General features: G+C 37.5%; 1 protein-coding gene across 2 annotated transcripts in view; it reads left to right on the top strand.

Annotated features, from left to right (window-relative positions):
• The window catches only part of AP3B1 (adaptor related protein complex 3 subunit beta 1), a 153,139-nt gene that overhangs the window by 15,159 nt on the left and 122,984 nt on the right, over positions 1-14,996 (top strand). For both annotated transcript variants that reach the window (XM_066568762.1, XM_066568763.1), the window contains exons 3-5: positions 4,545-4,619; positions 9,806-9,901; positions 12,112-12,272. In XM_066568762.1, the coding sequence (XP_066424859.1) occupies positions 4,545-4,619; positions 9,806-9,901; positions 12,112-12,272 (332 nt within the window). The remainder of the gene's footprint in view (positions 1-4,544; positions 4,620-9,805; positions 9,902-12,111; positions 12,273-14,996) is intronic.

Here is a 14,996-nt window from a genome sequence, read left to right as displayed (position 1 = left end):
TCCAATAGCAGATTTCTGTCCTTTTTTAAGTTCATGGTTATTGTTTTCTGTTCCTGTTCTAAGCACTCTGCACTGCAGGAAGAGCACTACTTCCCCAAAAGGCAGTGTGCACCTTCTGATTTCTGGATATTTTTTCCTTGCTCAGCTGCTGCTGCTTGAAGTAGAAACAGCCTTCTAGCATATAAGGCTGACCATTACTTAACCGCAAGTGAGTTGTTTGATTTACTGGATCCTCTGTTTTCAGTTTCTTTCATATCTTCAAGGTATTTGCTGTTTCCTGTGCTATGTTTAAAATGTGTTTCACACCAAATACCTGGCACTAACCTCTGGCTGACATAACAAACTCAAACAATGAGCTTTACAGGTCAAGACTGGGATATTTCACAATATGAGCATGAGGCTTTGTAGCAGTTGTGATAATGTTCTTGTGGAGCACAAAGGTGCTTTTGTGCTTACATACAGAGGGGACCTTACATCTCTCAGGAATGAGATGTGTTTTTCAGAGATGAAAGGCTTCCTCTAGCCTTACTATTACAGGAAAAAGGAACTCTGTCGTCTGAGTATCACTGGAATGCTTATTTTCTAAGTGTTAGATAGTTGAAAAAACTTACACAATCCACAGCTTCTCTGGCCCACCTGTTCTACTGCCTCACCATCCTCACAATGACTTTTTCTTAACATCCAGTGTAAACCTACCTTGTGTCAGCTTAAAGCTGTTATCCCTTGTCCAGTCATTACATGCTCTTATAGAAATTCCTCTCCAGCTCCCTTTTAGCCCCCTTTACATACTGGAAGGTGCTCTAATGTCTCTCCAGAGCCTTCTCTTCTCTAGGCTGAAGCCTGTCCTCACAGGGGAGATGCTTAGTAAAGTGTCCCTAACCATGGAAGGTGGGTTAGTCTTTAAGGTGCCTGCCAAACTAAACTGCTCCGTATGACTCTAATTCTAGGATACCAGCAGTTATCTTAGTATTTTAGTAAACTTTAGGAGGCTTAACCTTCATTTGTTCATATAGGTGTGATAGCAAAGTAGCAGGAGAATGCTGGTGCACTTTTTCTGGTTGCTTCCTCCATTAAGATAGTTTGTGAACTTTCTCCTAGGGAGATGGAGATTCATTACAAATAGAACAAAATCTGTCTTCCAGAGAGTGACTTAAAACAGCATTGTTTCAAGCATAGGAGTAGTCCAGTTTTGATCCTCTCACTTCTCCCTTTATGCATGAAGGTACCTAAGTATACTTTGAGATAAAATACGACTTTCATGATCAATGACCTTTTTTTTTTTAATCAGTATGTTATTTTGTATGTTTCTTCTTCTTATATGCATGCAATAAAATAATTGCAGTCTTTGGAAGAATATAAGCAACACAGCTGGTTTAGAAAGAAATTTTTGTGTGTACATATTCTACTATATGCATGAAAACATAAAGCTGATATTTCTTTTAAAACATTCACTGATCTTCAAACAACGATTGCTAGATCTTGAAACCTGTTTGAATTTCTGGGGAAAAACCAGTGAAATTTCACTCCTGAAGATTTCAGAGCATAAGTTTAGGAAACTGTCACATGCCTGAGTTCCCTCAGAGTATCACCCATGTCTGTGTGTCTCTCATGTGGAAAAAAAAAAGTACATCTTGACATTACACAGTTCTTGCACTACAATGAATGTTTTTATGCAAGAACTCCAGGTGTATAAGACAACACAAATGGCAAATGTCTAGGCACAGCCACAAAATTGATTTGATAGACATTAGTCTTGAAAGGAACCTTTATGTTCTTTCAGGTTAATGATCCATAAGCTAAGGAGGGTCTACACGAGTTGCTATGCAATAATGAATCAAAATACGCTCTTTTAAAAGGCCCTAAATATTTATATGGTAGATCAATTAAATAATCCCAGTAATGCATAGAGTCATACCATTACAGTGTATCAGGGAGGTCTGAGGATCATCCCTGTTTTTGAGTATTGTAACTTCTGTTTCACCAAGATGATAATTTTTCATTCTTTCTTACTTCTCTGCAGTGCATCTTGTTGCTAAATTCTACCTTGTCATTCTGAATTTGGCATTTATTGTGGAGACCCCCCCAGTCCTGAAAGTAGTAAATCTATTTTAGATTCTTAATTAAAAACCCCTTGGAACTCATTTATTGTGCTTGCTTTTTCACAGTGCTTGTGTCACTTCCTGCGTTTTAATACAGGTGCAATGAACAGTTTAAGATGTTAAATGGGTTTGATCAAAATGTCATACTGGACAGCTGCTCTTACTCCTTTTTGGAAAGACTGAGTAATAGCTTGAGCTAGAGCTGCCTTCTTTCTGGCATCCTCCTTCTAAGCTTCTCAGAATATGCAGTTTACTAGGTATTTCCTGGCTTTGTCTGTTCTTGCTTTTGTTGCATGAGATCCTAACTCTTTATGCTTTTAATGTGTTTTATCAATGAAATACACAAACAGATCTGTGAGCTGAGAATATGAAGTTTAATCAGCTGTATAATGTGGTGTAATGGTTGGAATGTAATGGTCATGGACAGGAGTGACTGCAGCTGCAGAACTCCTGTTTCTTTGTTGGATCCCTGGTATTTTTTGTTGCTTATGTATGTTGGAACCCCAGTGGACATTGGTGATAAGAGGTGTTCCTCAGGGGTCTGTACTGGAACCTATACTATTTGATATCCTCATTAATGACATAGCTGATGGGATTGAGTGCACTTTCACCAAATCTGCAGGCCACACAAAACTGAATGGTGCAGTTGACATGCATGAGGGACAGGATGCCATCCAGAGGCATCTGGACAAACTTGCAGTGTGGACCCATGGCAGTCTCATGGGGTTCAACAATGCCAAGTACAAGGTCTGGCCCTTGGGTCAGGGTAACCCCCAGTACCAGCAGAGTTTGGTGGATGAAGGGATCAAGAGCAGCTCTGACAAGAAGGACTTGGGTGTGTGGTGGACGAAATGGTGGCTGTGAGCTGACAGTGTTCACTGATAGCCCAGAAAGTGTTGCCAGCAGGTTGAGGAAGATGATTATGCTGCTCTACTCCACTCTCGTAACAGAGTCCCAACCTGAAGAACTGCATACAGTTCTGCAGTCCTCAGGACAGGAAAAACAGACATGTTAGAGTGGGTCCAGAGCAGGCCACAAAAAGAATCTGAGGGCTGGAGCACCTCTCCTGTGTGGGCAAGCTGAGACAGTTAGGGTTATTCAGCCTGGAGAAGAGAAGACTCTGGGGAGATGTTACTGCACCTTGCAGTACATAAAGGGGTCTGTGAGAAAGCTGGAGAGGGACTTGCTGGTAGGCCCTGTGATGGCTGGATGAGGGTGGATGGTTTTAAACTGATAGACAGTTGATTTAGATTAGATTAGGAAGAAGATTTTACAACGATGGTGGTGAAACACGGGGACAGGTTGCCCAGAGAGATGGTGAATATCCCATCCTTGTAAACATTCAGTGAGGGGCAGCCTGATCTGTGAATATCTTGAAGATGTTTCTGCTTGCTGCAGGACTAGATGACTTTTAAAGGACCATTCTATGATTTCTTAATGAGATTTTGTGGGTTTTGATTAATGTGATGTTTGGCTGGCTGAATCTTGACCTTGAGCAAGACGCACAAATTCTTAGAGATGGGAGTGCTCTGGGTCTGTATCAGCAGCACTGAACCTGATGTAACTTGATGTAACATCATGCTGAAATTCCAGTATTAGCAGTTTAGACATAAAGCACTGCCAGACATCCTACTGGAATTATATCTAAGCAGAAAATTGTGCAGCTATAGTGTATATGAAAGTATTTTATTCCTTCTTATGTACCCGGTTTCCTACAAATAACTTCCTTCTTAAGCTGTTTGAACAAGACCTGAAGCTAAGCCGGGGTTTTGATGTTTATGATCTTTATTGTGACAGTTTTATTGTTTTTGACATGCCTTGTTCATGATCAAACACGAAAAACTTTGTTTAAAAAAAAAAAAAGGTGGGTTGATTGATCTTGCTTTTACTGTGTGGCTTTTGTATTTTTTTTTTGTTCTGTATAAACACTTTATGGCCTTCTGTGTTTAGCTTGCTTTGGGCAATAACTTTATTTTGTTGTTAAAGTGTGATGTTTATTTTTATTTTTCTCCTTGGTTCTGTTGCCAGCCACAGATGTTCCAGGCAAAAGGATCAGGACTTAAGCTTGTATAACTTCTTGGATTTTGTTGGGTTGGCCTTTTTTATCCCCCTCCACCACCCAAAAGGTCATTCTGCAGGGCTTTTTGGGTTAGAAAGGTCTTTGGTTTTAGTGATTTTGAAAGCATTAAAAATTATTTGCTGTCTTATATGTTAAAGTCCAGTTCAAGTCCACTCCAGCAAACTGAGAACCAGACAACACCCAAGAGTTTTTATTTTATGGATTGTATCCTTTCAGGTCTAGTAATTAACAAAAACCTACATCTTTACCCTCAATTTCATAGAAATGAGATTTGAAATAAAGATCTGTAATAAAGCAAAAAAACCCAAACCACATTCTAATAATTTATATTGTTACATTACTCAGATTTGTCTCTTTTTTTTCAGATGATTGCAAAGGGAAAAAATGCTTCTGAGCTGTTTCCTGCTGTTGTGAAGAATGTTGCCAGTAAAAATATTGAGGTATTCCTCTAACTTGTTAAACATACTGTTGTGGAAAATCTGTTTATGAAACTTTTGTCTAATTGTATTAGACTTCAACATAATGCATAAAATCTCTAGTATCATTAATGGAACTGCTTAGGAGTTTATTTCAATAATGACATTATGGTAATAATTTTGTGCATAAATAAAGGGAACCTGTTGGGTGATTTGGAGGAAGAAATAGTAGCTCTTTACATTTAAAAGAAAAATTACTTAATTTTAGAAAGTTTATGAGGTATGATGTAATTGAAGAAAGTTATTGTAGTTCAGTATTTGAAGTGTGGTGCTTTTGGCAAAGCTTGGGTTTGTGCTACATTGTATTTTTAAACATCTGTTGCAGATCAAAGCTGAAAGGTAATGTCTGGGTAAAAAAAAAAAAAGGTGTGTTCTTGCATCTGTATTGGGTGTTATTAGACACAAAGTAGCTTGCTTCTGTATCTTTTTTTTGTTGTTGTTTCTTGTAAGAAAGCAAAGGGGAAAAGTCCATCCTGGATTTGTGAAAATTCAGATTTCCAGAACGCTAAAAATTTGAGGTTGTGTTAAAGGATGATGTGTTTAAATCCACAGGGTTACTCTTGTATAACCACAGGGTGTATGTAGAAAATGTAACTCTGATGCTCACTAGCATTACTGCGCGTACTCTGACGGCTTCCCTGCAGAAGTGTCACAGTTATAGTCGACTTTACAAATAAGATTTTGATAAAAATAGCATCTGTAAATTTGTAGTTTGAGACCTCATGGTGCCTAACAAGCATCAGTTTGATGAAAGTAGAGTGAACATGCAAGGACTTTAGTTACTTCCTACTGCTCAGGACTGTAATTTTTAAAAAACGTGGGCAACAGTTGTTTGAAGTATTGGGCTTTAAGGAGAGAAATAATTTGAATGCATGCTTCAATTTTTCTGTCCTCTTCTGAAAATGTGTACTTCAGACTTTATTATTTATTATTATATTTTTATTATTAGTAGGAACAAAAAAATATTTTTTCCCTGGCTTATGGCACTAAAGGTTATATTTCCAATAGTAATGGCCTCAGCAAACTCTTTTGTCACTCTAACATGCCGTGATATAATGGATGAAACATCAGTTTTCTTCCTTATTTACATGGATGGATAGTAATAGTCAACTTTGAGTTTAATTTTAGCTTTGAAGAAATTATTCTTTTTTAGTTACTACTTTAAAATCTTTGGGTTTTTTTGTTCTTTGAGAGAGTGGATTTATTTGGTCAAGGCCAAGTATTGAGCTCTGGTAAGGCAAGGAGGAGGAAATGTGCAAAGATGCTAATTCAGAGTCTTTCAGGAATTTACTGTATTAAAATAATTTTAGAAGTTGTAATTGTACTTTTAGTGACAGGCAGTAAAAAGATGTGGGTAAGAAATCAGACTAGTTAAATATTCTGTTCAGATGTAATTTATGTTTGTAAGTATGTTTATGAGTAGTCTTAAGTCAAATTTTTAACAGGGAGACCTTACACAAATACAAGTGCCTTAAACAATGTTATTTATCTGGAGTGCTTTTAACTGTTAGAACTGGAGCCTCTAGTCTGATAGAAGCAAGACTCTCCTAGTTCAAGGCTTTTAACCCAACCAGTAGTGAAGCTGAGACTGTATTCCTGGTAGGTGTGCACATACATGTAAATATTGTATCTGTACATATACAGAACAAATATGCATGTAGAGAGGCACTCATGTAAATTATCACGGGATATTCAGGTGAACACAAACAGTGTCAGCAGCTTGGCAGTTCAAGATGGTCTGCTAGTGGGAATGTGTGTATATATGCAGTGTTCATCCTCATGGAGTCTGCCCAGTGTCTGGCCCATGGATCTCAGTCGCCCCTGTTGATGGCACCTGGGCATATGAGCCCCTAAAGCTGTAGCCCTTTCTGGTTTGCTGGTACAAATGTCTTTACACACAGGAATCCCTCTAAACCAGGACTCTCCTGCTCCCTCATGGACTTGCCCTTGGACACACAGGTGTGTGCACCTCTGTGCACATACAGGTGGATCTGGCCAGAACTTTCTTGCTCCTCTACTATCTAAACCCCTGTGGTTATGCCCTTGAAGAGATGCGCAAAAAATCATGGTTCTTGCCCCTAGAGACCCAAAGGCCATGGGCTTTCCTTGCATCTGGATGGGACTTCACTGGTCTGTGGCATAGCCAGCCCCTCCTGTGGTCTTGCCCATATATGCTCACACCCACACCTATTTCCTTCCCAGACCACTTCACCCACTTGTTAGCTGGTGCAGCTTGATGCACCACAGACAAATTGGCTTGTGCTTGGTTTCACATGTTCTGGTCTCTTCAGTTACACACATGCTCATGGGGCCATCTAGCTTGTGGTCCCTGACTAGGTGCTGGCAGCCAGACCCTCACTTTTTCCAGATGCTGGCCACCTTGGACTTAGAGATCCCTATTGCTTGATCTAACATTGCAGATGCTGGAGTCATACTTTAATCCCCTCACTCTCGTCTCTCTAGTTGCTGGTGCCCATGGACATAGCAGCCCTCCAGCCTGTGGCCTGACTGCAGTTGTAGGCACATGAATGCATCTTCACACCAAATAAAGAAAACAGTTCAAAATGAAATTTAATGAGGCAATGCAACAGATTGTGCTATTCACATGCAGAGAACAGAAGGATAGATGTACCAATTATCAAACTGTTCAGCCCTCTTATCCCTGACTTATTACTTTCCAGATCATGTAGATTTCCCTTGCTTCTCCTTCACTTTAGCTCTTCCCCAGAACATCCCATGTCATGTCTAAAATACTTTTCATCTGTTTCCCATTTCTGTACATGTAAACACCTTCAGCCTGAAAGGTGCTCTAGTCTTCATTGACTTTTGGTGGTATTAACACCTGGGCATAAGAGCTGCAGCCCTCCTGAGGTTTTTCTGAGAGGAGTGTGACAGGGTATCCTTTCTCTGAGTCCTGAATTTGTTTTCCCTCCTATTATTTTGTTTCTTTATGCATCTCTGAGCCGATGGTTCCTGTCATGGGCTTGGGAGAAACTAGAGCAGGATGTTGTGTGCACACATCCCTCCATCCCCCTTGTGGGAGGGATGCTTTGTGGGTGTGAAGATGAGGTCTTATCACATAACCAAACATTATTAGTAGAAGCTTTTCACTGTTTATATTTTATGGACCTTTTCTCCTCTTTTAAAACAAATAGACAGTTATGTGAACTCACATGTCATCATCTGTGCTGTGGTTAAACTTCCCTACTTACTCATTTTTCCACCACTTAATACTAACATATTTATGCAGGAAAAGACTGTTAAACTGAACAGAGATCAGGACAATTAGTAAAGCCATCTGACAAATTTCTCTATCAATTTGAGTTAAATGACAAGTTTAGGTTGTAGTTTAGATGTACTTGCAGCCATCTAGTTAGACCTTTTCTGTCTCAGAAGCTTTATCATGGTCCGTTACATAGGATGCTTTATGAGAAATTACTAGATTAAGTCAGATCCTTAGTGCATTGATCCTGTTTCCTGAAAATGTTTTGCCAACTTTTTCCCTGTTCTGAAGAATTCTTAACCAAATCTGTTCGTACAAGTTGCAGCAATGCAGTAGCATAAAATACATTGATTTATCTGAGTAACCCTGAGAGTAGCTTAGTTGGCTAGGGCATGGTGCTAAAAACACCAAAGTTGTGAGTTCCATCCCTGTATAGGTCATTTGTTGAAGAGTTGGACTCAATGATCCTTGTGGTCCCCTCCAACTCAGAACATTCTGCAATTCTGTGACTTGTATCCATGCCATTTTCCAGAATTTTCTGCCCAGAAATGGCTGCTATATTTTTTAAAAATCAGGGCTCAGTGCACTGATGCAGGAAAATGAGATGAAGAGGTGGTATAATATGTTAATTTATTTGAAGAGATGCAAAGGGCACCTTATTGTTTATAGAAGTGCCTTATGATTTTTTTGGTGTAAGTGCATGCTGACCTCAGCTTGATTATGTGCACTAAGTCATGGTTGGTGAGGATACAAAAAGTGACCTAATAAACAATTGGTGGTATAGAAAAAAAATTAAGTCTTCATCAATAATTCATGGATTTTGATGTGCTTATATTGATAAATTAATTAAACAAATCTGCCTGTGTTCCTCAAGCCTAATGTGCCCCTGTTATGATTAAGGTTTATAGAACAGAGCATTTTAACATTGAATGAAGGTAAATGGTAAAAGAATAGTGTAGTCACGGAGCTCTGAGTGCTTCCATTTCTAGTCACAGAGTGGTTTCAAGGAAAGGAGGCTTTCTTTGCACACCTGCAGTCATTCAGTGCACAGGCCTCGTGGTCAATGTTGATTGCTACTTCTCTAACTGAACAAAAATAATTTAGCGTGGTGTAACCTTCTGTGATTTAATATTATGGTTTTTTGCCAGAATTGGCACAAAGATAGATCTTCTGATAGTGACAGTAATTATTAGCACAGCTGTAGTTGAGGGTCTTTCAGAATTTTCCATTATAAACCCCAACAGTCAGTTTACTACTCAAATGTAAGAAAATGTTTTCACTGCTTCGTGGGTATGAGGGGTAAAGTGAACTAAATTGAATACCCTCCTCCCCAAAATCATACTGAGGTTTTCTTAATCTTTGGACATTACATCCTTTGTAGTATGCTTTGCTTATATTGCATCCTTTGAATGCTTGTAGTCATGCAGAGGTGAGTCTAACATCGTTTGTTTTTATCCAAGATAAGTGCTCTTTTAATCAGATTTGAAAGGGGTAAGTTACCACAGTTCAGCTTTAAGTTATATTCACATTCAAATGTGTTAAAGTAATTTATTTTGAGTTTCAGGGTAAAATAAAATGGTCTTGTTGAAATTCTTGGCTATTTCACTTTAAACTATTTTCTATAAGAAAAAAAAAAGTGTGCTCAAGTGATCAGTTTCCCCATGTCAGCATCTTAGTTTATTATAGTCTTAATTTACTAGTTAATAATATAAAGCAGAACTCTGTGTTACTAGTCTTCATCTGACTGTTTCATTAATAAGGTAGCATTGCAGCACCTCAGGCGTTTCATAAGACTTTGGGAGAAGCCCTGGGATCTATTAGTTTTTCCTTAGAAGAAAATGTTGGTAAAAATGTGAAATCTAGAAACTAGTTTTATAGAATTGTAAAACTTTCTCATAGTGAAATTCACTGTGTTTTTTCTTTTCAGATAAAAAAGCTTGTGTATGTTTATCTGATGCGCTACGCAGAGGAGCAGCAAGATCTAGCATTATTGTCCATCAGTACTTTCCAGCGTGCTTTGAAAGTGAGTGAGTAATAATAATATTTTATGGGGAATTCTGAGCTGGTAGCACAAAAAAAATATATCTGTGTGAGTGTAGTATGGTAAATTAAAGCATGTAAATATCTACATCTGCTAAAGTAGTTTTAAGTTACGTGATTGATGTATTTTTTTTCTGCTACCTCAAACCTTGTCAAGCAGCTAAGTAAGCCTGAAAGACGTAAAATTGCTTCACTAAAGAAAAACAGCAGAATGGTGCTTTCAAATCCACATGCCAAACAATTTCTGGAATGACTTCTCATTCCAATGTAACTTGTATGTATGGAAAAAAGACCCCGTTATTACCATGAACCACCTATGCTCCTTTTTAGTTTATGTAAAAAAATGAGCTTTGTGTACAACAGAGAATTGAAACATAAGGAAGACAGTAGTACCTAAATTAAAATTTTCAGTGTCTTGCACATGGTACTTTTTCATTAAAAACACTGAAAAAATAGCTTTTTGTACTCTTGTTTCAAATGAGATAACAATGAGAAATGGGACTAGACAGCAAAGTTTAGGATTGCCTTTGAAGTGTGACTGTGGAGAGAAGAAAGATTTATTAAGTTTCTGTTCTGAAATTTGGCCAGTTTTTATAATAAGAGAAGATTGGGTTTTTTGTGTGCTCTTCTTGTATTCTAGGCTCATTTCAGTTATGTTACTTAACCCACACCTTGCATCTTGTTGGAAAATGTTGCAATCAGAGCACCAGTTGTGCGGCTGTAGGAGGATCCCACATTGACTAGAGAGTTTTCTGTCCCCTTCCCTTGAACTTTCATCCCAATGTCATATGTACTGCCTTCACTATCTCTGACTGCCACAAAAAGCTAGAATTCAAATGACTTTGTATGCAGTGGTTTTTGTGATGTATGTATACAGTGAACACTCCTCATGGCATAACTCTTTTAAAAGCTGTGAGTAATGAGTGCAGAGGGAGGAGTGATAATGTTGTGGCTGAGTAGCAAAAAAAGAACTGGTGCTGTGACAAGGGGGTAGACACCAAATAGTGGAGATTGTCAGCAACTAAAGAAATTACTATGCCTGCTATGAAAGATAGGTCTCTGTTCGTGTTTTGTAATGTTTTGTTTCTCATTTTATAATGATTATAATTTGGCTTTATGTGTGGAGATTTTCTTTTACCTCCCTCTGTTGAAGGAACTTTTTATTTTAAACTAAAGTGGCTGCAGATGAGCTTTGCAGACTCTAGCAGGAACAAGATATTTTTCCAAAAACAGTCAAATAAAGAGCTTTCACCATCCAGATACTTAGTACTTAGAAGCTTCTAAAATGTAGGGATTTTGAGATCTTAGATTAATTGAGAATTAGGTAATACCAGTCTGAAAATATGTGTTGCCAGCTCTCAGTCCTTGGGAGAAATGTTCTTTGGGAGTTTACCTTATTGCAAGACACTGTAAAGTATAGTGAATTACTGATGCTGCAATTTCACTTTGCTAGATTTCAGGGGATTTAGTACTTGATTAAGCAACATTTTTCCCTTGTGTTCCAAACCCCATGATTAATGGATACGTTTACATAATAGTTCGTCCAAATACAGATGTGTTGGATCTCCAGGCTAACCGTAGTCTTGTAAAATTGACCAAGAATTGAGGCAGAAGAAGAGAGGATAAGAAATAGAAAGAAGTCTCAAAACATTTAGCCGAATATTTTGACATGTTCTTTGAAATTATTTTTGTTACTGGCTTCAGTTTATATCTTGCAGTAAAGCATAGAATGGATATTTTGTCAAGAACTTGAATGGGAATGTCACAACTGAGAACAACATTTTTATTTGACATTTTGTAAATATAGGCATTAAAATTGAGTTAGTGTTTCTCTCAGAATATCTGAATTCCACTTGGATTGCAGCAAATGTATCAGATTATTAAATAAAATATTAATATTTTATCCACAATTCACATATTTTTTCTGGAAAATTGCATGATGTTAATGTTTTCCTTTATAAAATTTTAATATTTTCATAATGTTTACTGTTCTCTTTCTTTATTTGTTTTACTTTTTTTTTTGTTTTGGAATTGTGTGAAGAAATTATTATAGCATGGCCTTCACTTGCAAGTCTGGCTTAGATTTACATGTTTTAATGTATCATCACTAATTAGTGTAAGCACAGCAGTGTATTTAATGACTTGTTTCTGCACGATCTTATTTTATTTCACCCCTTCACTCCTGTTTTTTAGGATCCTAATCAGTTAATCCGTGCAAGTGCTTTAAGAGTTTTATCCAGTATACGTGTCCCAATTATTGTTCCTATTATGATGCTTGCTATTAAGGAAGCCTCTTCTGATTTATCTCCTTATGTGAGAAAAAATGCAGCCCATGCAATCCAAAAACTGTACAGGTAAGTGATTCTGGCAATTACTGAAAAACAATTTGTAATAGTTGTGGGCTACGTTTATAAAGACTACTGAATTGAATTGAATTTAGCATGTCTCAGATCTATTTCTTTAAAAGGATGGGGTGGGTGTAGACATTCTGTCACTCAGCTGGTTTGGTTGTGATTCAGGCAGTTCTCTTGATTGCTAGACTTAACAGGCTAGCTATAAAGAGATACAAAAAGAAACTGATACACTGTCCTTTGTTTTTTAAGATACTAGTTATTTTCATCTGTGTAACAACTGTTTTGATGGGTATTCTCAGAATCTATGAATTCACTGTTTCAAGTATATATCTTTCATCCTTGGGCATTTGCCTGAAAGTAATTTGCGGCACATGTGACAAAGAATGCTAACTTCTAGAAATTTTATCTGTGCAAGTCAAAATCTTTCAGATCTTCTTACTTCAGAAATTCTTGCTTTGTAAGAGTTCTTATAAAGATGTGGGTACTGGTTTGCAGAGGTGGAGTCAACAGAACCCGTACCTTTACAAAACATTTTCAGGCATTTATTCTACTTCACTTTTATTTCACCAATTCCAAAAAGTGGAGATTAAGAGATGTTAGAGGTTCTGAATCAGGTAAAAAACACAGTAACAGAATCTGGAGAAACTGGCCTATGTCCTTCTATTTTCCATGTATTCCTAGTGGTAGTGAAATGGGCATGGAGCTTACATGACAAAGGAAAACTAGTGAAACTGATGTTCTGTTTCCTTAATGGTTCAGACGGCCTCAGAGGGTGCATCCTTCAAAAGCTGTCTTCATGCAAGCATCCTAAGTATCATGATGCAAGATTTTGAGCTGCTGTAGCTGGAAATTCCTCCTTACCTGGACTAGAGTAAGCTTCATGATTACTTCTGAGTGGAGCTGGAGTTAAAAATTGTGTCCTTAGTAGTAGGATTTGAGAGCTGTTTATAAAAAGCATGTGAACTTTTATTTTCACATTTTCAAAACTTACTAGTACAAATGCTGTATCTCATAGTGCTAGTTAGCCATGGAACCAAGGGAGAGAATATAATTTTCTTGGTCATTGGAGGAAGCAACAGTATTGGAAACTAGTGAAGAGGTTATCAAATTAACCTGCCCACAGGCAGACTCGGTTGGCTTGGCAGAAAGTAAGAATTAGGTAGTAGTTAACAAGCTGTCTTTGTATACTTTGTTTAAAAAAGTTAATGACTGATAGCTAGATAATTCAGCAATACTGAATCATTGCATTACTGATCATACATTGGTGGCAAGGCTGACTATTGGCCTACTGCAACAAGTAAGTCATTTCAGAATACTTATTTTTAAGTTGGTCGCAATCAGAATTCAGAAGGAATGGATTTTTTAAGTAAAACTCAACAGTTAATACACTCTCCTACATCTAGCTACTCCATCTTCTGCAGCCATTTGAATAAGAAGTAGTAACCGTTTATTCTAATATGTTTGTATGCTCCATTTGCTTTTTGGTTTTCCCAGATTCTCTGCCTGTTTGATAGTTCTGTATTTCAGTTAGTACTCTAGTCAGGGTTCTGGATGCAAGTTCGATACTCCAGACTTCCCTGTGTTTAGTGTCATGGTGTTTGGATGGATGTCTGCCCTAGAAGAGCTGTTTATTAGCAGTTCAGTTAATCCTAGCAGCAGGAAGTTTACATATCAAACAGAAAAGATTTCAGACATAGTCTGAACAGCAACGTTTGTGTCCAATATAGTCAACATTGCCAGGTATGTTGAAGTAATTTCATCAGACCTTTTGCTTACTTTATTTAAGAGTGCATTTTAAAGATATTAGTAGTTTCTGTCTATCAGCTGAAAACTGTACTGTGTTTGCAGTGAGGTTTGGAGAAGGACTACTTCCCATCACTAGTATTAGTAGGTTCCATACTAGTACTAGATGTCATAATGGGAGGAAATCACAGACCTCTTTGGCCTCTTCTTTTATTTTCTCTTTGAAAATGGTCCCTTCCTTGTCTTAAATATCAGGACAGTGAAGGGGGAGGAATGTAAATTCATTCATTCACACCTTTCTGAAGACTTTCTTGATCACATAAATAAATGGTTTTGCTGAAGTTTTTTAGTTTTAAATATTCCTTTCTCTCTAAATTTTCTGCCAGTTTTAAAAAATTTGAAATAAAACCTTTTTGAGAGACTTTTGGCTTTTCCTCTGAAGGTTTTGGTCCTTGACAGAAGATCCAGTAAAACTCCTTTTACAAAAATAGAAGTTGCAGTCAAAAGTGATCATGAAAGTACTTAGAGAACAAAGTACTGTTGTGTTGCTTATGATGATGATGGCTTCTTACAAATTTTTGTTACTCATTTTGCATGGTCTGATGTTGCTAGGTCTTAAAATCTTAGTGAAGTAGTACTCAGCCAGATAATGACTTTGTGAATCTGTACCTGGAATAATATACTGTGCATTAGGGCAATCGATCACTCAGCATTAAAACTGAAGTATGCAATAATGACCAAATACTCCCTCACTTATCTATAATTGTATCCATGTTGAAATGACTTTTCAAAGGCACAGAACTACACATCTCTAAGGGTCTTTGTATTCATTTCCTATTTTCTTTTGACTTGGCTTTAAATTCTTCTGTGCTGTATAGATCCATGAAGGGGAAGCAGCTGGAATGAAAAGTTTGTCCTTACTTGCCTAAGAAGCAAGTTTGACAATAGTGGATGTCTCTGGCAAATTTTTCTCTGCTCTTG

The sequence above is a fragment of the Molothrus aeneus genome, chromosome Z, assembly GCF_037042795.1.
Source record: "Molothrus aeneus isolate 106 chromosome Z, BPBGC_Maene_1.0, whole genome shotgun sequence".
NCBI lineage: Eukaryota > Metazoa > Chordata > Aves > Passeriformes > Icteridae > Molothrus > Molothrus aeneus.
Note: the sequence above shows the minus strand (reverse complement) of the source record. Positions and strands in the feature narration are given on the sequence as shown.